Here is a 23,514-nt window from a genome sequence, read left to right as displayed (position 1 = left end):
ACTGCAACCATAACTTTGTAATCCTATATAAATGTATAAGATTACAAGGTTACGTTTGCAGTTAATGAATTATTATTACTGTAGAAAATAAAATAAATAGGTGTAAATAGGTACCTATTATATGAGGCATAACGGGAGGGGGTATAGGGTGGGTAAGGGTGTTTAGCCCATGAAACTGAACAACATCCCATAGAAAATATGTTGAATTGTGAAAAAAAAACGTCTTTCCATACAAATTGGACTTATGTTCGCTCTACAAAAAGAAGTGAGATGCCATCAAAAACATTCTGTAAAAACCTCAAGTCTCGCCGTAAAAAGTTGTGAGATCTATATAATACCAAGTCGATTAATCTATTTAGTCTCTACTTAACGGACCTTCTGTCTTAAGTTATTACGTATGTTATTATCATGCCAATTTAAAAAAAAAACCTTTAAAACAAATAGATCGACTTGGTCATCGCAAGAAAACACAAATTCGCCATTAACATTTCAGGAGCATTAACTTCTCGTCGTGCTGTGTAGTGTGATACATACTAATAATCAAATCATGCGATGGCCAGGTCGATCTATTTGTTTTAAAGGTATTTTTTTTAAAATTGGCATGATAATAACATACGTAATAACTTAAGACAGAAGGTCCGTTAAGTAGAGACTAAATAGATTAATCGACTTGGTATTATATAGATCTCACAACTTTTTACGGCGAGACTTGAGGTTTTTACAGAATGTTTTTGATGGCATGTTTTCTTCCTCAAAAACATGCTGTCTTCATCAGGCTAATGTCTTTACAAACGGCCGCCTACGTTAACCCTCCTTGGAAATTTTATACATTCTATGAAAGTTAAAATTAGTCTTGTTATGAAGGATATTCATATTCATGAACAACAGAAGTTTTTGTTAAAATGCGTCATGATATAAATGAACTCTCATCATTTTATTGTTGCAACTATATTTAACACAAGATTACTTTAATTCCTGCAATTAAGAGAGAATATTGTTCTGAAATATTCTTAATAGTAGTTTATGTAACCTTTACCGGCATTATTTACGAGTATTAAGGTATAATGCAGTAATACATAAACCTATAACTATTATAAATGCGAAAGTTTGTGAAGATTCGTGGATGTTTGTTATTCTTTCAAACTAAAATTGTAGAATTGATTTACATGAAATATACTACCGCGTAAACTACCTTTTAATCGGTAATAACATATTAAGCCCTATCTTATTGAGGCGCTAGTGAATACCAGTTACTTGCTAAGATAGTGGTAGCAGCGGGACTCATCAAAATATGTATATTCATATATGTAACTGATATTGCTTTTAAAGCCTTGCTCTTGGCGACAAACGTTTTTTTAACTAATCAACCAGTAAATAATTATTAATCACTTCAAATAAAATATTTTCAAATATCGACCCTCCTATTTAGAGAAACTCTAACTTCACACCAAATGTAGATGTCCTCTCCACCCGTTAACAAAATACGTAACTTTGTTTTTAAGTATTATGTATTATTGTAAAGTTACTTATTTTACGTAGTCTTTAAAATTAAGTTGACTACAGAGTAACAAAGATGGAATAAAGGAAAGACAAGTATCAACTATATAAGGTTAAACTAGTAATCCCAGGAAAGGCTACTCGAACTACAGCAAAATATCTTAAGTACCATATATTTAATTCCATAAAAAATGGTATTTCCCCAAATGATTTTCCTGTAGTTGCTTAAGCGTAGTACATGCAGGGGCGGCGGTGTTTAAATAACAGATAATTCGGCGCGGGCGCACATTCGCGCACACTCGCTGGCTGCAACCTCACCAATTGCATCCTGTGACTTGTTACTGAACCACGCTGACAATATGAAAGTGTTCGTAATCCTCTTGTTAAGTGCTATTTGTGTCCATGGGAGAGTTACCCGTAAGTACTTTGTGATATTATTTTTGAAATAGTGAAAATAGTGATTAATGATGTAGGAAAGGACATAGGAATTACAGTTGGATGTTCTACTTTAATGTAAATCTATAACAATTAAAATTAAATAACATAATTATTTAAAATTACAATTACTAAGTTTAAATAAGAGACAAAGAGGTCGGTTAATAGAAACAATAATAGTATAATTTTGTATAACTAGAAAATTTAAAACGTAAGGGTTTGTTTAATTCAAGTTAAACGCTTAAAATTGACGATTAACTGCGATTGAAGTCAGTAGTGACCTAAATATGAAATTATATTGTCATGGATTAATTTTATTAAATTAAGTAGGATTTAGTTAAAATGTAGATAGTCCTATAAAATTACGTAAGTTTAAACAAATTTTAGTTACGTTTATCGCTCTAACACGCATTTCTACAATCAGAATTAATCGATATTAATAAAATTACCAAACAATTTCCAAATTTGTCGCGAAATAAATCGATTTCATGATTCCAAGTTAACCTTGGCTTATCAATATGTGGATTACTGTCACCGGTCGTTTCGAACAAAAATAAACAAAAAGCATGTTAAAAATATATATTTTGTAATACTTATTGGAATGAACGTTGAACTGTAAACATGGTTTCGAGAGCAAGGTTAATATTAATTAATTTAACGAAAAATTTACTGAAAAATTAGTTTTCATGTCATTAGGTCAGGCTAGATTTAGACTGAAGGCTTTTTCATATTTTTGTTGAAATTAGGACGTAATTTTAAAGCTTAATTAATTAATCGACTACTGAAATTAAATTTGATTACTAAACCAAAACATGTAGACTGATTTTAAGCAATTGTTATAACTTTAACTAATACTATAAGCCTGCGTTATCCCACTGCTGGGCAACGGCCTCAGGTTAAACAATGCAATTGAATTTTATTAAGTTATTATTCAAATTTATTGTAAAGGCAGGTCAAAATTGTATAATAATTTATTTGTTGTATTACTTAGATCCGGAACATTTATGACTGAAATGGCTATAATATGATTTGTGCCCGAGTGTATCGCAAAGTTGATGGTTATTGTCAAATACTTTATAGTTACGATAATAAAAGTGATCAAAACTGTATTATAGAATCTTACAAAATAATGCTAATCGATATACTCCAGCTATCGAGATGAGTAAATTGACCGATAATAATATAATATACCTTATCATTGAATAATTCAGTTCTACCAGCCGTAATTAATAAAATTGAATTTTTTTTATTGTCAATACTAATTGCACCGAGATTGCGATTTGACCATAAACAGCTGTTTTAATATGTAGTAAAATAAAAGTGTACTTAAAGGCATAATTTTGCGTATGCGTTACGCTCTGTTAATTAAAGATTGCGATTGAGATTGCCAACATACCTTTGATATTCATTTACAAGCGGAACTTGGATAAGAAGAGCTCCAATATGGCCATTTTTGTAAACTAATTGACATTTTAGAAATTATGATCGTCTCTGGATCTCACCAACAAATTCTCACTTATATATTATTATGTGAGCATGTTTGTTTCTTTAACATATTTAGCACATATTACTTTAAAATAACTCCTGAGATTTGACATCTAAAACAAAAAAATAAAAACGCGATCATCCTACTATCCTACTAATACATATTATAAATACGAAAGTTTGTGATAGTGTATGTATATTGTATGTATGGATGTTTGTTACCCTTTCACGCAAATACTACTAAACCGATTACTATGAAATTTGGTACATAGGTGGCTGAAGACCCTGAATAACACATTTTTATCCCGGAGTTCCCAAGGGATCGGGATTTACACGGGAAGGGTTTCCACGCGGACGAAGTCGCGGACGGCCTCTAGAAGACTATAAAATGATAAGATTTAACCAAATAGTCATAACTGTTAACTAACCAATAAATTAAATCAAAGGTGCAGTAAACCATTGATACCCCGAGCGTTATGGGACATATGTATAGCGATCATAGACGACTATTATAACCACAGTCCGTCTTTCTATCACCATAATTTACAATATTCTGACATCAAATGTTATGTTCTGTTCAAACACGTATAATAATATTGTCTCCTCATAGCTGGAAAGTTGATTTCTAACTCAAAGTGGTATCTGTACAATAATAAGCGGAAAACGAGATCTTATTAAACTGTCTCCGTGTTTTACACTGTTCACGTATATTACGGATACTTCATTACGTCACAAGCCATCATCATCAGCTTAGACGTTCTTCCAACTATGTTGGAGTGGGCTTCCAGTATCAGATACAACTGAATATTAGTATTTTACATGTGAATCGGACCTCGACAACCCAGTTACCAATACGGTACCCTTCGGTAAGACTGATTCTCTGACTTTCAAGCTTCTGGCTACTGTTAACGGTTGTCGAAGATCTCTGAAAATAATATCTGGGCCACATAATTTAAAGTGACTTCTGAGTCACGGAGTGTATATGTTACTGTAAAAGCCCGAACGGTGGTAAATCCTAAGATTTTCCGGTATAACCTAAGATTTACCAACTCGCAATGGTAAAAGTCCGAACAATTCTTTTATTTCGAACTTTTACCTATATTCATTTGATGATGTCGAGATGTCGCCGGAGCCCCGCTTCGCGGGGCTCCTCCTTCTGGGTGGTTAAAAAAAAATAACCACGAAGACTAAGGTGGGAGCTTCGCTTCGCTCGCTTGCCCTTAGCCTTCTAACCTAACCTACCCATGTCGCTTTGCCCAAAACTCCTTCTTTATAAGTATGTCACAGTGTATAATTATACCGTGAAATAGTTATCAACATAGTTATGAAGAAGGATTTTTTTATATATCGTAACATAGTTTTTAAACTCTGGCTTGTTCGGACTTTTACCATTGAGAGTTGGTAAATCTTAGGTTTTACCGGAAAATCTTAGGATTTACCACAGTTCGGGCTTTTACAGTAACATATATATGCATAAAATGCTCACCCATTCCTATGCCTAACCTCGGCAAGCATAGCTTATCCTGAGAGATCGATTCGCGCGGCTGTCGTTACTGGAACTAGCTGTACTCGGGCATGAGTTTCTCGTTGCGTATTAAGTAACTGTACATAGCGAAAGAAATTCGATATTTTCCCATACTTACCACACACTACCTGGTTTTGTCTTTATTAGGTTATAAAACCGTATCGATGTGTAATAATTTTCTGTGAATCCCTACTTTAGTATAATTTGCGATGTTTCCTTGTTATGCCTAAACCGCTGAACTGATTTAGATAATTTTTTGTACAAAGGTAGTTTGGGATCCGAGAAAATACATGGAGTAGTTAGGTAGTGTAGTTTAAGCTATGTAATATAGTCGGATAAGAACTAGTAATTTATAATTGATAGTGTAACCGTGTTAGATAATTTAATTGCTCATAGCAGTAATGTACGATTATGTGATACAGTACGAGGTGTAACTCTGGTACTTTTCTAGATTACAATAATAATACGATTTGATAATAAATTACAAAGACCCTAATTTAGGACTATATTATTGTACTATGATTATGAGACTCCAATTCTTTTGTTTTTTAAAAAGACAACTCCCGCACTAAGAATTGCTCTTGTGTCGCGGGGACTTTTACAAATATACAAACAACGGACACAAAGCACAACCAGACCTGAAACAATTATTTGTGGATCACACAAATAATTGTCCCGTGTGGGAATCGAACCCATGATCTTTCAATACAGTGGTATCGGCGTGGCGACCTAAACTACTGCGCCACGGAGGCAATTGTCTTTATTTTAATGAAACTGTATAATAAACAATTTCTATACATAATATAACGACTTAAAATAAAGAGACAGTCTAGCCTTGAACAAATTACTTAATAAAAAGAAAGAAGTTGAACTTGGCATGAAATAATACCACATATTATATTACGTATGACGAAAAGTGATGCGAAACAATCGTATGAAATCGAAAGTACTTTCAATTATTACGGGCGTTGTGCCAAAAAGTTCACGTACACTCACGACGAAAAATATATGAATACACTGCTCACTACATTTTCAATTGCACTTTTTCGTAAGAAAATGTCGTGAAAAACATTAAACGGTAGTAAACGCTAGTAAGTTTACAATTTGTATTATAGAAATTCTGTTGAAAATGTCGCAGGCTAGGCTATACTCAATAGATAAATGTGTATTTATCTATTGTAGATCAAAACAATGTCGATCAATAACAAGCGACTCATTATTTAGAGTGCAATAATTTTTCGTTTTAATCATTTATTTGTCAGTTTACTTGTGACAGATTATAAAGTATCAAAACCATTGCGGTTTTGCGTTTATTTTAGTATAGTTTAAAATTTTTCAACATTCTTTAATCACTCGAGATAAATTATAAAGTAATAAAGGGGTTTATAATGTTTCGGTCACATATTTTTCCATTCGACTGTACCTTCGCAATTGGAAGGAGCCTCGGCCCGCCCTGTATGTAGGCCAGTGGTACATAAGTACTGGTTACGTGTAAATAACTTATAAGATATGCTTAAGGCGCGACACATTATGTGGTTGGCGGGAATATTGATGTCTGTATTAACCATTAGCGTTTTATGACCGTATTGTGTGGCCGGTACGTTAGGTATGTGATCGTCTGTAGTAAAATTATAAGATGTTATGCTTTGGTTTCTCGTATTTGTGGGAGTATATTTGGTGTGGAGAAGAATATAGGAGCTTCCTGAGGAGCAATTTTTATCTTGATCGACTAGAGCAGTTATCAGTAGCCCGATTCTCGACTACTGTCTAGCTATCGAAAATTTTGTATGAATATCTGATCAGCGCTTCTAGCGGACGTCGTAGAAACTATTTTGGCAGTACATTTTAAATGTCAAACTTATGTAACTCGATGTAGAGACTTCCGACTGTAGATAAACGCGCTAAAGCATGGTTAGCGTATCTCGACACAATTAATTTCTTTAATTACTATTTAAAATTATTATTTACGATGAAAGTGATTTAATCGTAATAGGTGTAGGTAATCGAACTGGAGGTTTTTTTTAGTAGCAGCTTGTTGCTATATTCAGAGCCATGAAGTTAAAACGCGCCTACTATACTTCTAATATTTATATTATTTTCATGTTTCGTTATATTGCTTTTATCTTTGTATTGATTCTGTCATGGTATGGAAATGTGTTACCAGGAAGCATAGGACACATGTATCTGACATACTAATAGACCGTTCGCTTGTGATATGAATGAATAACTCGTTATTGTTCGGGATGACAATGTGCTTGATTTTAGATAAACAATTATTATCTATGTAAAATAATATTTGGAAGGTTAAGGCTTTTCCAATCAGTGTATTTTATAAAGCTATTTTGTGAATTTTAGAGTTAAGTTTTAGCGTAGGCCCGCGGAAAACAGTAGCTTTTGAAATTTTTACCTATGATGAAAAAGTAGCCTATGATCTTTCAAGGATTTTATCTCGCACTTTGACAAACGTCATTCCAATTGATTTACCAGTGTTCGAGTGGAAAGACGGACCAACAAAAAGACACACATTAACATGTATTCTTAATTATATCGTGAAACATACAAATAAATGTGAATTTTATTGAATGTTTTTGATTAAAAGGTCTGCGTTAAACCCAGCCTTAATCGAAGGAAATGCATCTAGCCCAAGGTTCGTACGTTCACTGTGGACCGAATAGAGTTTAGGGCTAAACGTCCGATTACCGTTTTGTCGCTAATTCACGGTTTAACCAACGGAAATATTCGCGGTTGGTTGCCCTTTAAAATTATAAAAATGTTATGCAACTAGCTTGTGTTGGCATGCCCTCGTGTTTATTTGTGAAAAAATGACACATGTCCTTTAAACCATTGTTACTCAAAATCAGTTTAGAATACAGGCAAAGATTGTTTTCGCGATTTGGGCAGATAGATATTATTTCATTTTCTTATCCTGTATCACGTATCTCAGTTGACGACTAGTGTACGTCAAATTGATGTTCACTATTTAGTACATTTTATCAGTAAAAATTATAATCGTAAGGGAGAAAACAATGTACAGCATAGTGACTTTGAAAAAGTTGTCAATTAGCATACGTGATAGCTCTCCTGGTTTAGTGCCTTACTGACTTCCAGACCACTTTGTCATTCGTTGTTAATATAATATTACTTTCATACTGTAAACTAAACATTTACGTATTATACATATGTATGCGATATTTTTATACTATGTGACACACAAATATTTGTAACGGTTAAAAACCTTTCCGTGATTTCAATTCCAGTATTTCATTTTGACATTAAAAGGTCAAATGTGACATAATTATCAACTGTTTCTCAAGCTTTGTTGATGCAATTTCAGTTTGTCAATCTAAACTGAATTTTTTATTATAAAAAACTATATTTAAAGAAAAAAATTGCGATCACATTCCATTGCATTGATCACAGATCCAATCACATGAATTCGATTCTTTCTAAAATGTGCACACATCGCGAATCTTTCGTTTTAATAATAGTAAATTATTATGAATCTAGTAAATAATAATATATTTTTGTCCACAGCGGATTACTTCCCAGTATGCAAAAGGTCAGACCCTCAGGTGGACAAATGTGTCCTGGACGCTATCGAGGCCATGAGACCTCAGCTGAAGGTCGGGATCCCGGAGGTGGACATCCCTCCCCTAGACCCCTTCACTGTACCAACCCTTAAACTGGACAGAACAGCCCCTAACCTCAGACTAAAGGCAACAGTTAAAAATGGCAGAGCGTATGGTGGTGAAAACTTCAAGATAGAGAAGTTCAAGTAAGTTTTATACTATTACCTTTTAAATAGGCACAGTTGTTTAGTAAATTGTTATGTTGTTATATGCCATTCAACTTAGTTAATTACTTTTTACTAGACAATACCCATATAGCAGACGTGAATTGGTATGTTCACATGTGATTTGTAGGGTAAAAAGTATGCCATCAAAAACATCCTGTAAAAAACCCCAAGTCTCGCAGCTCAGTCTCTCGACCGTAAAAAGTTGTGAGATCTATGTAATACCAAGTCGATTAATCTATTTAGTCAATACTTAAGGACCTTCTGTCTTAAGTTATTACATAAGTTATTATCATGCAAATATTAAACATATTTTACGTTTAAAACAAATAGATCGACCTTGCCATCGCATGATTTGATTATTAGTATGTATCACACTACAAAGCACGACGGGCCACCAACCAAATTCCTCTCAAGAGTCTTTCCGAATATGATTATTGAGATTAGCTCCTGAAATTTTAATGGCGAATTTGTGTTTTCATGCGATGACCACGTCGATCTATTTGTTTGGTTACAACACACAGAATTGTGACACAATTAATGTAATAATGACTAGTTTTTTTATATTAATGAAGGCCTATTCGAACATTTCCAGACTGAACTTGAACAACAAATACGCGGCGGAGATCAAGATGACCCTGCCCAGGTTGTCGGTGACGGCGGACTACGACGTGCGCGGCTCCAAGATCCTCACCCTGGACATCAGCGGCAAGGGCAAGCTGGCTGGCAACTTCAGTAAGTATTCTTACACTATTATACATACATACATACATATTTCAATGTCTATTGATGAAATGGACCAGTCTAACCTTCTGTATTTACTAACATAAAAGGAGAGGTTTCAATAGTAATTTTGGTCTGATCTGACTGCAATATTCTTTTCGAAACTACAGCGAAGAATAGTTGCGGGTACGTAGTCATATTGTCTCTACACAACGTTTGCTCTTTATAGAGGCTACGGTACAGGGGTTAAGGAGAATTTACTAGTTAGTAATTAATTATATTCAAGGGAGTCGTTATATTACCCATTTTTAAGGGTATTGATGTATTGAATAACGGAATATAATATAGAGTTTTACTTGTTAATTAAACCATTATGACAAATTAATTCATTTTTAATTATATTCGGAACAACAAGTTGTTGGATATAACTCAACAGATTTTAATGATAATCACCGGATTTATAGTGTTTACGTTCATTTAGTTTCATTTGCTTGAAATTACGACGATTACCGAATCTTACCGGGTCAAGTGCGTATAACAAATGAATCGCTAACTTATTCACATATTTTTAATTATTATCATGCAAAAAAATTGTAATGTCATTGACCTTTGCTTAATACAATTTTTTGTGACATTTGTTGTTATTGTTATGTTATTTGTTTTTATTCTTATGTTTTAAAAGTTAAACATGAAAACAATGTTTTGTTCCGATTCACAGAAAAAAAAGGTTACCAAAAAAGCGGTTATTTTATTAATTATGGAAAACATAAGGTTATGCTTTACGAACTCATTAATTAATGTGTTTTCGGAAAGCAACTTTGAGATTGAATTTCATAAACGTTTTTCGTAATACATTACTTCGAGCTAATTACGAGTAAATAGCCGAGTAGCGTTTCCCCATACATATCGATGTAGATACGTTTCGTATGAAAAACTAACCTTCGCCCCTAGTGTAGCAATTGGGAACTAAAATATTATATGTCAAACTTTTAATACCGAAAGCAACGAGTGTAGAAAATTGAGTCACAGGATTGCTAAATTATTGTGTAATTTACAGAGTTTATCTTTAAAATAGTTAACTTTAAATGTTATTTATTTTCACTGATGGCATAATAAATGGCATAGTAAATAAGTTTCACAATAAACTCGGGAGCTGAAGCACTTAAAGGCTAAACATTTAAAGAGGAGTTACTAATGCTTGACATTTGCAAGCAAATACATTGCATTCAACATGTCCTTAGTCTATCTTACACATTGTTTACTGAATCTGTATTTGTTTGGAATTCTAATGTCAACAGGAAAGATCCTTCATTGAGAAATATTCTTAAGAACAGCTATGATAACTTACGAAAATATTTTTTAAGGTCTCAATGTTCTTGCCTAGACTTGGTTTGCTAGCTAGCTAAGTTAAATTTACTGAACTCTTTCAACATTTATTTGTCTTTATCTTATGATTTTTTTAAAGAATTAAACGTGTAGGCTATTCATACTAATTTTAAATACACTATTAACTTTATAATCAGATCAGAATATTAAGTATGTCAGTTTTATCACCCGGTTGTGCCTTTAGAGCTACAGCACCTAATATAATAACGGCAAAGCGATTTTGATTTAATACGTAATCTCTGTAAATATAATTCAAACAGAAAAATCTCTTGATGTTTAATAATCGTTAAGAACATCTTGAACGCAAGTAAAATTAGTATTAAACAAACAAATGTGCTTTATCCACAGCCGGAATCACGGTGATAGCCAAGGGTATCGCGAAGCCGACCGCCAAGGACGGCATGGAGTTCCTTCAGATTGAGAAGATCGTCACCAAAGTGAGGATCAACAACGCACAGATCGCTGTGGACGACACACAGAGACCCGTCGCAGGTAACGTATGCTATTATTATAAAAAAACGAGCTTCTGCCCAGGACTTTGACCGCGTGAAAAGATTTTAACATCATCCTATAATCCGGGCTATAAACTATCACTGTATCGAATTTCATTTAACTCCGTCCATCATCAAATACGTCCATAATAACAAAATTTTCACATATATAAAAGGATAATGGCTGTATAATAAGAATCTGGATTATGAGCTGTCATTGAATTTACAATAAAGATAAGAAAGGAAAACGCATATACTTAACTTAAGAACAAAGTGGTGCTAGCCTTTCATATGTCATCGTGAGTTATGTTTTTGACTCAAAAATTATATTGATTAACAGTGTACATAAAAATATACTCTTTCCAACCATAGGCAGTAATTGTCAAGCAAATACAATTTCTGTGCCCCTCAAAATTTTTGCAACTCATGTCATTAGACATTGCAACTCACTTTTGACTTCTCTTAATTCAATTTTAATGACGATATACAAATAATGTACCAATACTCAGTCCAAGTAGTTCCTAGAACGTAAGGCGTTTATTTAACTCGAGTTTAGATTAAACGCTCGAATCAAATGCTTTACAAACACGCAAGTTTACATAATATTCGCGTCACAGTTTATTACTTCATTTTAGTTCGAGATTAAAGTGACTTATGTAATTATAGGTATCTAAAAGTTTGTTTCTGCAACAGTTTCGTACTAGTTTTGCATTGTCCGGCCTGCTAATGCTAATTTGGTCTCCTAACCGAGTTTGAATGTTGCCAATATTATTTTTCCTAGAACTAAAACGCAAATCTGTATTGCTCCATTCTTAAGCCTATCCGAAAAACAGATCATTCAACAATGGTTTAAATACTGCTTTTGCAAATAGCAAAATGATAGACACCTATTATTTTTTTCTTGTATATTGCAAAATTAAATACGTTATTGTTTTTACGTTATATGGCGATCTGGCGACCACCTACAATGCTATTGTGTCAGCTTTTCAAAGAAGTGATGAACTACTTACGACCAAATTATCATAGGATCCTCAAAATTATTACAGTTGCTTCAATACACATCAAAATAACAGTGTTAATATGACACGTTAAGTTTGACTTAAAAAAAATATCTTTGGAGTTTAGGCCGTTAATTTTTTATTTACTTTTTTTATTAAAGTTTTCCAGAGTATTTAATCCAAGTTGTTTTTATTCTACAGCGACGTCAGCAGCGTCATTCTTCAACGCCAGTCCACAAGTAGTCCTGGACATCCTCAACCCCTTGATCGACGAGACCGCTGCAGCCGTCATCAAGGCCTTCGTCAACAAAGTCCTCGCTAAGATACCCATCAATGAAGTTCTTACAGAAAAGAAGTAGTGTAACTCTAGAACATTCCATTAGGAACCGATTTTTTCATTCGAGGAGTAACTTTGACAGTTATTGTTTGAAGTAAATGTCAAAGTAATTTTTGGAATAAAGTTTAAAGTGAAAATGTCGGCCTTGTGAAAAATGTTTTTTGATAATGTTAGATAGGTTATTTATAATAGATTAGATAGAAATAAGCCTAATAATAATGACAAAATATGTTATAATTTTGTATAAAATACTTATGTACATATTTTAATGTTCAAAGATGGGTATGTTCTAAAAGACAATTTGTTACTAACTGATGATAGGAAACTTCGTAAACCATTTCAATAGATAACCATTGTTAGTTTATTTGAAATACCGCTCACCAGCAGATATACCTGAGTTGTAAATAAAATCCTAAAATAGCTGGTAATTTATCGTTTTTTTATATAACAGTGATAAATAATTTTGCTTCTCAGTTTTGTAAGTGTTATAATATGATGTAAATCGCGTAATGCGTATAGAGCGAAAAGTATGTATTATGGTCCCTATTTCTGGTATGCTCAAATATTACGTATTCCTTAATTGTAAATAGCTTTAAACATTGATAATTCCTTCTACTGCTAAGTACAATATTTTGTGGTAGTCCAAAAATCTATTGTAGGTATTCAAAATGTGATATTTTTTTTACAAAATATTTGCCCCTGGGCTGAATGGATTGGATTAAGTACCTGCTTGTTTAGATGAAGGCTGTCTGAAGTTTGTTTTATAAGATTGACAAATCAAGATCGAAGGAAGTTTAATAAAAAATACAAAACAATGTTTTTGGATTTTATTATTTTCCTCTTCCCAAAGCAAAATTTTATTCATCCTTTTTCAATTGCAGTACGTTTTTTTAAAAAAAAATTGAGTAGACGTAGATACCCGACATTATTTTACCTTATCTTTTATTATTTAAAATATCGCGACAAATGAAAAACAAGACTTTATTTTTTTACGCTCATAATTTATATAAATGTACACATCATATCGGAATTGAATGATATCTTTTATTTTTCTCTACATAGGTTTAACCATTTGTGAATTGTAAATTACTTAAATTAAAAAACATAGGTATAGACTCCTGACGCAGCATACTGTTGGAGATCAGTCACCAAAAAACTGCCAATTTTTGAATAAATTTAATTAAATTGAAAAGAGGAAATGAAGAGTATTTTCTTTAAAGATAACCTAGTCTTTTCTTAGTAAGCATTTTACTATCAAAGTAAAATCAATTCTATTTATAGAAAAGGAGAGTCTCAGTACATACATATAATGTAGAACTGTGTAAGGTCTGTCAAGAGCAGTGTTTAAGGCCAGGGCTAACAGCCGCTTTTCCTTATTTCATTAGTAGCGGCAATAAAACATACTTCCTCGGTGTGCTCTACATGCGCGCGTAATGTTATATGGACTAGAATGCAAATGTTATACGGTTTGAACTTGTAAAAAAGTTTTTCATTAAGTATCGTTATCAAGTCTATTTTTTTTTATTATTTTGTAGACAAACTGTTTACGAATAGTTGAGATCCAGATGTTTTTAATTAGTAAACATATTTTCGTATCATATTCGAAGAAATTCGAAATGTATGAGACATTTTGGGAAAGTATCATCCATACTGTTAAGAAAATGCTAAAGTCGTTCTTTCTATCCATTTGTGACCTTTCGCGGCTCAACAAAATTTGATCAAACTTCGGGTACTTTCTTAAATCAACCCCTAAAAAAGAAAAAGTAAGCTAGGCCCTAATATTTTTAATGGACGGTAGTTTGAAGAAACCGAAGAAATCTTCAGAAATAAATAGATCTACATTAATAAACACGACGAACTATATTATGTGCATATTTCAAATGATTCTGTACCTACTTCGTAACCCCACAATTCTCAAACGAGGCTGTTCCCACATATGGCAACTAGTACATACATAGAAACTATTATAAACCACAGTTTTTCATCGCTTATATTAGATCTAGTCAGATTCTAAGTAAGAACGGTAAATATGGGGATTTTAAAGTTAATAATATTAGTTATATGTGCCTACGACGTGATTGGTGGACGAATTAGCAGGAATGGGACAGAAAATAATTATAATAAAGTGGAATTAGGTAAGTTTCAAGTCATATAATCGTCAGTGTAGCATAAATAATGGTTAGAATTGAATAGTTCATTATTAATTTCATTTCGACGTAATAAGGCAGCTAGCTCGTTAAAGGAACTATTAAGTGCCTATACAGTTGACCGTACCAAAATCTTTGTTTGATTGAAAAAATCCGCCCTTTCTAGGTACAGAACAGTTACTTGGTACAGTAGAAAAAGTAAAAATTCTATTGATGTCAGATTACTAAAACATGTTTATTTAAATTTTTCGGAGATATATTCATGCTGTCAAAACATGGAATAAAAAACAAACCGTCTTTCAAAACTCGCAGTCGTTATACAGCCCACCGTCTCACAACATCTAATTAAATTATTAACTCTAGCCAAATCAGCATGTCACTACACGGACCCCAACGTAGCGGACTGTATCCAGCGCATCGCGGAACAAGCGAGGCACCTCCTCGCTCAAGGAGTACCGTCGCTCCACATCCACCCTCTGGAACCTCTCAAGATCCCCAGCCTGAGACTTAGGCAGCACAACATGCCGAAGAACGCCTTCAAGTATGACGCCTGGCTGTCTGATGTATCGCTCGAAGGATTGACTAATTATACGTTTAATAAGTTGGAGTAAGTCTATTCTTGATGCTTTAGAAAGGACATGTGGTATGCTTGATTCATGAATGAAAAACGATAGAGGCAAATGGCGTACATTAAAAAAATTAAAAATTATGATTTAAAGTCAATTTTTCTCTAAAAAGTGGTAGGCTTGTAAATTTAAGTGCGAAAATGTATCTACTCGCTCATTGGGATCAATTACAGATAAAGTTGTGAGCAAAATAATTTTATAGATTCAGCAATACTAAGCATTGACAGTTGATCTTTAAAATAAATTTATACCACTTCCTTAGTTAATGGATACAATATAATTAATCTCATGGTGAATAAGTCTTAAGCGTATCTATTCTTTTAGCGTGTATCCCGAAGAGTTGAAGGTGACAGCGAACATCAGCGTGCCTCACTTACTCATGTCTGGAGAGTACGTCGTGTTGGGAGAATTCCAGATGCTTCCGGTCGAGTCTACCGGCAAAATGATTGCTAACTTTAGTAAGTAACCGTTAGAGGGACAATTGCACTCATTCTTGTCTCTGTACCTACATAACCGAGATGAGACAGATGTACCTGAAACGTTATTTATACATTTTTGCCATATCAAGATTGAAGCTAAACGAACATTAGATCTGTATAATAAAAAGTTTTAGTTTTCAGTATATTATTAAAGTTCCCACAAAACTACATTAATTTTATACAAGTATTAAGACTAATTCTTCAGAAGTATTTTTGTCAATGAGAGCAATATAAAAGTACTACTTATTCCACAGCCGTGTGTACAGCAGCTCTTGAGGCGCTAGGAGCCCGTGTTCATAAGAGGATGGTGATACGTGACGCTAACGTCCACCTGCGCTGTACTGGACCACTGAAGGCCAGTCTCATGGAGGCACATTCCACTACTGGCGAAATGGGTACAAAAATTACATCTACTTTTATTTATTTTTTTGTTATATCTACTTCAAGACAAGGAAAGCCACGATTAACTAACCCCAGTTTCTGAGTACATTTTGCGGTAGTTTATCTGTTCAATAGCGTTTTTTTTATGTGAGTTTAAACGCTATTATATAGATAAACTACCGCTAAATGTACTCAGAAACTGGGGGTAAGACCATTCCCATAAATGCAGAAAAAATATTAAGGTACCTGCGGGTATTAAGGCCTAGCTAAGGGAAATTTGTAATAAAATGAAGAATATCCAATATAATCAACCAATTTTTATAATAATCAGTCATGCACTTATATTACTACAGAGTTTAAACAAAAAATAGCTTCTCTAGCTTAAAACTAAAACAGTATATCACTTTTAAAAAAACGCAGTCTTTAGGCCTTATTATAATAGGGTAGGGTAAAAAGGCCTATACTATAAACTATTCAAAAATCAACTTAAACTACGTAAATTAGTATTCTTGACATCAATAATCATTAACATAAGGCAATAGAAAGCATAGTAGTCTTAATAAATTAAATAAATTGTCCTTATTCGCATCCATCAGGACATTGAAAATCATCAGTATATTCTGCAGTCAAACCGACACGTTCTTCGTGGTACCACTTGGAACATCGCGAACATTGTCCTTTTGCATCATCCATTCTATCCTCTTTGCAGGCATGACCGTACCGATCATTTTTTTTGTGATTTTTTTTTTGTCAGATCGCCTTCTGACCACAATGCTCGTTTGGGAGGCATTGTGACTGCAAGCACTGAAAACAATAATAAATAAATTGAAAATATAAACTACGTATATACTACCCACTAACAAACATTTAAAAAACACGCTCCTACTTATATAGCAGTAAAAAAAATAGGAGTATAATAAGGCCTATTGTAAAATTTTATAGGCCTTAATATCCGCCAACCACCTATTTACAGAAAAGAATAATAATATAATTTTTATAACTACAAACTCTCTTAAAACGGTAATCTACGGACAAGCATACGTTAATTAATAAGCGGACAGTCAATACAGGTTTGTAAATATGATATTTTTTAAACAACTTACGTTTTACTGGAGTCAATTTTTATAATTCGTGCTGCTGAACCGCACTTCTGAATGATTTCGACGATATTTGCGGGAGGAGAAGTGCTAGAGTGCGTCCGCCACTTTGCAGCGACTTGTATACGCTCTGAGCTTGTGTGACTGTAATCTTGATCGTCTACTACTGTATTTCGTACGTTTTTTGTTATTTAGGCCTTATTACCCGACAGGCCTTAATACCCGCAGGTACCTTACATCTAATCCTACTATACCTAACGTCATCGATCAAAGATATGGATTAGGCAAGTTTTATTTAGTGATATTTTAGTTAAACAATACTATTCTGTTTTACAGAAGTATTGCAAACCCCATTTGCAAATGCAAAATAAACATTTTAGGAACTCTTAAACATCTTAAAATAGCCATAAAGACCCAAACACGAATTGTTAAATGTACATGACGTGTATTATTTTACCTATTTTAAACAACAAAATATTAAGTTATCATTTTTGCTTAATTGTAAGATTTAAGACTAATTTTTAATACTCTAACTATTTAATAAACTTTGAATTATAGATTTAATGATTGCTAAGCCTTTAAGATTAAATTTATTATTAAATTCAACAATATTTTATACATTTTCAGAAATGATAACCGATCACATAGCTAGCATGCACTCGGCAGACATCGCTAAAGAAGTCCAGCCGGCCGTGGAGACAGCACTCGCGATGGTCCTTGAAGACATAGCTAACAAGTTCCTTAAGTATGTTCCTCCTGACATGGTGTTCCCTAACTAGAGGACATTGAACTTATCTAACAATGACATGCCGTAATAGCCTGTTTCAAATCGAACAAAATTTTGCAGGAAAAATACATATATAGATTTAAGGAACTCGTTTGTGAGCTTGTAAAAATATTTATGATTTTTGTAAGATAACCTTACCATATAATTCATTAACATACAATATTATTTATTTATATATTTAAAGCGTCGTAATTGTAGGCAATAGTCATTTTATAAATATTTTTTAACATAAAAGTGTAAAATAAAAGTAAATATATTAGTTTACTCTTTATGCTGTTAGTTATAATCTGTCTAATTTCGAACTTTATTTATTTAGCGTTAATAATTTATTTTTTAAAAGATATATTAATAGAATGTGAATATTTCAAAAACAATAAATACTACGAATCAGTCAATATTATCTTTAATATGTTAATATATTATTAAGAAAGCCTAATGCCATTTTAATTATTTATTGCATAAAATGTTACTACACACAAAAATATGTTTAAGTAACATGAGTACCAATAAGTACAAAATAAAGGTAATTGTTAGTTCATATTGTTTACTTATTATAACATCATTGTTATCTTGTGTTCACGTTCTGATAATTATTTAGTAAATGTATTACTTAACATGTGTCTTTATTTCTTCAAGAGCGGATGTCTTTAAAATCGTTGTTAATGGAAAACCTTTCTAGAACAACCATCATAAATAAGTACCTTCGTAAATTCATATATACATAGGTAATATCATGCCTTTTTCAGGGAAAGACCAAAGAACACCACTTGGCACGATTCTTACAAGTCCCTTTATTTGAGAGAATAGAAGAGCACTTTCTCTTATATTCCTCTTTGAAGTTTAAGGGCAACAAGAACTAACTAGTAAGTAACTAAAGTACCTACACTTTATTGTCAACGCAACATCAATAATTACCAGACGTCATCAGAGATCATCGTCATATCAATATCATCATCATCGTCAGCCAGAAATACATATAATATACATATACATACATTCATACATTATTCACGCCTTTTTCCCAAAGAGGTACACAGCTACCAAAGAAATAATACACAATAGAAATATTATTAATTATACCTATACCTTCTTCTATTACAAGTAAATCAGACGAAGTGACACTGCTTTGAGATAGAACGCACGATCAACAGATTATCCAGTTAAAACAATAAGTCTAAAACAATACAGATCTCATAATGAGATAACTTTCAACTAACCGTATAAAACCAGATCACTAATCAATCGATACACTTCACACTAATTCATTAAACAACATGCGATATTAGACCTTGTTCCCTTTACAAAGAAGCTATTGTGCAATGAGCCTAAAGTATGCCAATCTGTTAGGCCACGCGGTCAGCCTATGACCATATTACGTCACGACCAGTAAAGTTTGCGACACTACAACCACTTGCCAAATGTATTCTCAACCTAAATTTGTACTAATAAGATTTAAATTTCATTGATAGGATGCAAATGAATTGTTTTTAGGTCAAAAGACTCCAAAGTAGCATTGTCAGTGCAATTTCGATGTCGTACTATTATTTAATATATAGGTACAATGACATTTATAAGTAGTATTTAAAATGTAATCAGTATTTAAGATGTAGGAACAGAAGTAATTGTTGCAGTTGCAAGAACAAGTTTCATAAGATTTGCATGTAGACGGTATAAGTAAAAGTGTAGGCACTTGTATTTTGTTTATTTTCTTCTTATAATATTCAGTACTAATGCTTATGATGAGTATAGTTTCATCTGTGGTAAAGATCAAGTCGAGAAATAATTAAACGTAGTGAAAACTTGGCACTTAAAATATGGCACATTCTGAATTAAGTAGGCACTAAAACCGAAAATTTTAACTGTAGTCAATACATGTTGTCAACACTTTGCAGCTATGCCCATTGCCCATCGGTCTTTAGGTCGTTCAAAACGTTTGTCTGAATGTAAATATTTCTGCTATCGCAACACCCTAAGGAATTTTAAGATACATAGAAGTTAAAGTTCTTTGTGTTATGAAATCTGTTAGTTTTTATTGCTCAAGACACATTTAAGCACTAGAGAAAGGTAAATAAGATGAAATATGCGTGAAGATTGTGTTTAGTGCTGTTTGTTGGCAAACCTACTTCGTTGGCTTTGAGTAACTTTGTTCACTGTGTTGCTCACGTTAATTTATCAGGCGTTTTCTTGCACGTTTGTGAACAGATGTTGTAGTTTAAAAGATGTGGTTTTTTATACACTCGTACAAATATATTAACGACAGAGCACGCATAAATAAAAAGTGTTTGTACTGAATTAAAAGTTATTGTGATTTAAAAAAAACTGAAAGTTAAAGTATGTATTTGAAAGTATTATGCATGATTTTATGAAATTAGTTTAAGAAATTCCAATCAATACCTACTTGAAAAATAAATATAGATCAATCACCAATCTCCAATCAATATTATATATAGTTCTATATGCTACAAATGAGTGGACATAATCGATCTTTTAAAACATTATTTGAATAACGAAACAAAAAATCTACAAGACACCTATTTCAGTTCAGGAGCGCTTATTTGTTCACAGGCTACCAAAAATGATCAAACAATATCTATGAAAAGTGTCGTGCTGCAGTAATTGCGTAATCCTAAAGTAGCAAACCATCAATCTAAAACAATGAACAAGTTTATAACAAATCCGATCACGTGTCATCCCTGATAAGATGAAGATAATATTCTCTAAGATAACATTATGAGATGTTACTTAACTGATAACTTATAAGTTTATCATCACGTTCAAGTTTATACTTAAATAAGTGCTTGGTTAAGATGTTGGTATTCAGGAGACAGAATCAAAGATGTGGTCGTTTTTGTGTTTAGTGGGAGTGATCAGTGTTGCTGCGGGATCGAAGAGTTTTATCAATTGTAAGTTTGATAATTCATATGTGTAATTTTTTCATTAGTTTGCACGTATGATTACTTAATAAAACAAAACTCAAGTGTTTTGTGTATAAAATGTTTGTTTGGATCATTAATGGCTGTTTAACCACGTGCAACATCCTGTGGGTAGATAAAGACTGCGGGTGTAGCAGAAGGGACAACTAGTTGTTTGTGCGTCTTGTCGTGATATCATGAGGAAGTTTTGTTCAGGTGTTGAAAAGTGTTATATTCGATATTTCTTTTTAGTCGGAGGTTTCGTGTGTCCGAGAGAAGAAAAAGCATTGGGAAGATGTTTAAGAGATGCGCTCAATACTTATATTCCTCAGCTAGCTACGGGTATGTAGTCAGTCGCTAATCTTCTTCTTAATTAAGCCTTATACCATGGAGTTAATGAGTATAATGTTAATTTGCAGGAGTGCCAGAGTACGGAGTGCCACCCTGTGAGCCCCTATTAGTACCGTCGTTATCCATCCAGCAGTCGACCGGACCCATCTCTGTAGTGTCCAACTACTCTGACGTCACAGTCACTGGACCCGCTTCCATGAAAGTCAGAGAGGTCCAGTAAGTATCTACATGACATCTCCTTTTTTACCTCTTGTATCCAATAAGATAACGTGTAAGAATTACTCCTTCACTGGGCACCATGAATTTGTAGTCCTATTAAATGGCGGCGTCCTACCAAATAAAGGGTTGGTACTAAGAATATCTTAATATAACTTGGTAAACCCAAAAAACATCTTTTGGAACATGAGAATGGAACCCATGAATAAATAATTAGTCGCAGGAATTATAATAAGACATCAATTTATGGGACTGAAAATTCAGAAGCCGGCCATTTTTTTTATTTGATCATTCACTAGTATATTTGTTTTACAGCGTTAATTCAGCAGATCACAAAGTGATAGCGAGACTGTACATTCCCGAGCTGAAGATGAGAGGTAACTACAAACTGTCGGGACAACTCCTCATGCTGCCTATTGAAGGAGATGGAGACTTTGCTGCTAAGTATGGTGGGTAAAGCAACTTCTTTTGTTTGTTTAAGTAACTACAGAGAACCAGAAGGGCTGAGCCGTTGTGTATATTTAATTCAAGCCAAAATAAAAAATAATAGCTCCTTACCTAATGCGCAAACAAGGATATAAAACAATTGTGTCAACTACAAAGCGTTTTAATTCAATTTTAATATATATTCAACATTGAAAAAATACCTGACAGGCAATAACCTATTTTTGTAACAAAAATGTCAAGAGCGACTTCAGCTAGCACTCTTCTTATTGGCTTTTCTGGTGCTATTTTTACAATGTACCTATGTAATGTAATTCTTTGTCCAGGTGATATCGACGCATTAGTGACCATAGTCCTGGGTCGTCAGCATCGCCACAATGATGAAGACGCGCTCACTTGCGAGCACTTGGACGTGAGCTTCCATGTTGGATATGCGTCCATGCAGCTTGACAACCTGTTCGGTGATGGAGATGGTGAACTGAGTAAGTCTTCAAATTCATTACCGAACTCATAATTATGTACCTACTAACGATTTCTAAATAACTTTGATGCGCACAACTAAACGACTTCATTTCTTTTAATATCAAAAAGTTCCAGGTACAAATTTATTTAACTCAGAAAGGCTAAAAACTTCAGACTTTCTTCACCTGAGCGTGACAAATAATCATCTAGAATCGATCCCGAAATCCTGTTCTCGAAGATTGACGATACGTGTTAAGTGTTTTTTTAACATAAATATATGGGATTTTTTTCCATATTTTCTAATTCATTCATTTTCGATGAAATGATAATTATTGCAAAAGCAAAGTGGTTCTAATATATTTGAATCCCGATGAATGGTGATCAGTCAATTATTTTCTTTAGTGTAGCTGCATCTCTCTCACTTACCTTCATTTACTTCTATCTTCCCTCTTCTAGGCAACGCAATGAACCAGTTCCTCAATGAGAACTGGCAAAAGCTAGCCGAAGAGTTGCAGACCCCGATGGAGGAAGCTCTCAGGGACTTCCTCAAACCACTCGCTGATCACGCCTTCGGGACTTTGAACGCTGATGATATACTATCCAAGTGATAACTAATGTATTTATTGTAGATTTTAATAATTTATTAAAAGTATTTTTAAAGATTAGTTTCGGTGTTTCATTGGAGGATGAGTTTACAGTAGAGCTATTCGTAATTGCCAACACAAGTTTAATATTATGAATGGTTTTTATTGTTCAATATTTACGGAAATATTGAACAATACAACTAGGAAAAACTATTTTTTGCCACATATTTCTTTAGTTTTGCCATCTAGCGTAGTATAAAGTCAAGCCTTATAAATATTTTATTTACTTAAATGTGAGATTCGGAGCAATAAGGGTCATAGTAGTATTAATGTGGCTTGGTTTTGAAGATATGTAATG

At 33.3% G+C, this 23,514-nt stretch overlaps 2 protein-coding genes across 2 annotated transcripts; both read left to right on the top strand.

The window, feature by feature from the left end:
* The first annotated feature begins 1,775 nt into the window (after nucleotides 1-1,775).
* On the top strand, nucleotides 1,776-23,237 carry LOC142986231 (uncharacterized). Its single transcript, XM_076134594.1, has 12 exons — nucleotides 1,776-1,914; nucleotides 8,477-8,717; nucleotides 9,331-9,470; nucleotides 11,193-11,336; nucleotides 12,535-12,691; nucleotides 13,312-13,325; nucleotides 20,995-21,090; nucleotides 21,352-21,441; nucleotides 21,519-21,666; nucleotides 21,982-22,115; nucleotides 22,437-22,592; nucleotides 23,029-23,237. The coding sequence occupies exons 1-12, from the start codon at nucleotides 1,857-1,859 to the stop codon at nucleotides 23,178-23,180; spliced, it is 1,530 nt and encodes a 509-aa protein (XP_075990709.1). The 5' UTR covers nucleotides 1,776-1,856; the 3' UTR covers nucleotides 23,181-23,237.
* LOC142980023 (uncharacterized) lies at nucleotides 14,673-18,572 on the top strand. The gene is made up of 5 exons (XM_076125296.1): nucleotides 14,673-14,805; nucleotides 15,181-15,424; nucleotides 15,768-15,901; nucleotides 16,177-16,317; nucleotides 18,028-18,572. The coding sequence occupies exons 1-5, from the start codon at nucleotides 14,700-14,702 to the stop codon at nucleotides 18,177-18,179; spliced, it is 777 nt and encodes a 258-aa protein (XP_075981411.1). The 5' UTR covers nucleotides 14,673-14,699; the 3' UTR covers nucleotides 18,180-18,572.
* Nucleotides 23,238-23,514: the final 277 nt, after the last annotated feature.

This window comes from Anticarsia gemmatalis, chromosome 2, assembly GCF_050436995.1.
Source record: "Anticarsia gemmatalis isolate Benzon Research Colony breed Stoneville strain chromosome 2, ilAntGemm2 primary, whole genome shotgun sequence".
NCBI classification, from domain to species: Eukaryota; Metazoa; Arthropoda; class Insecta; order Lepidoptera; family Erebidae; genus Anticarsia; species Anticarsia gemmatalis.
This window is presented reverse-complemented; position numbering and strand designations above follow the sequence as displayed.

Coding starts and splice junctions, on each gene's coding strand:
- LOC142986231 (XM_076134594.1), top strand. CDS start 1,857: ATGAAAGTGTTCGTAATCCTCTTGTTAAGTGCTATTTGTGTCCATGGG. Junction 8,718..9,330: donor TTCAAGATAGAGAAGTTCAA/GTAAGTTTTATA, acceptor GAACATTTCCAG/ACTGAACTTGAACAACAAAT. Junction 21,442..21,518: donor TATTCCTCAGCTAGCTACGG/GTATGTAGTCAG, acceptor GTTAATTTGCAG/GAGTGCCAGAGTACGGAGTG.
- LOC142980023 (XM_076125296.1), top strand. CDS start 14,700: ATGGGGATTTTAAAGTTAATAATATTAGTTATATGTGCCTACGACGTG. Junction 15,425..15,767: donor TATACGTTTAATAAGTTGGA/GTAAGTCTATTC, acceptor CTATTCTTTTAG/CGTGTATCCCGAAGAGTTGA. Junction 15,902..16,176: donor CAAAATGATTGCTAACTTTA/GTAAGTAACCGT, acceptor CTTATTCCACAG/CCGTGTGTACAGCAGCTCTT.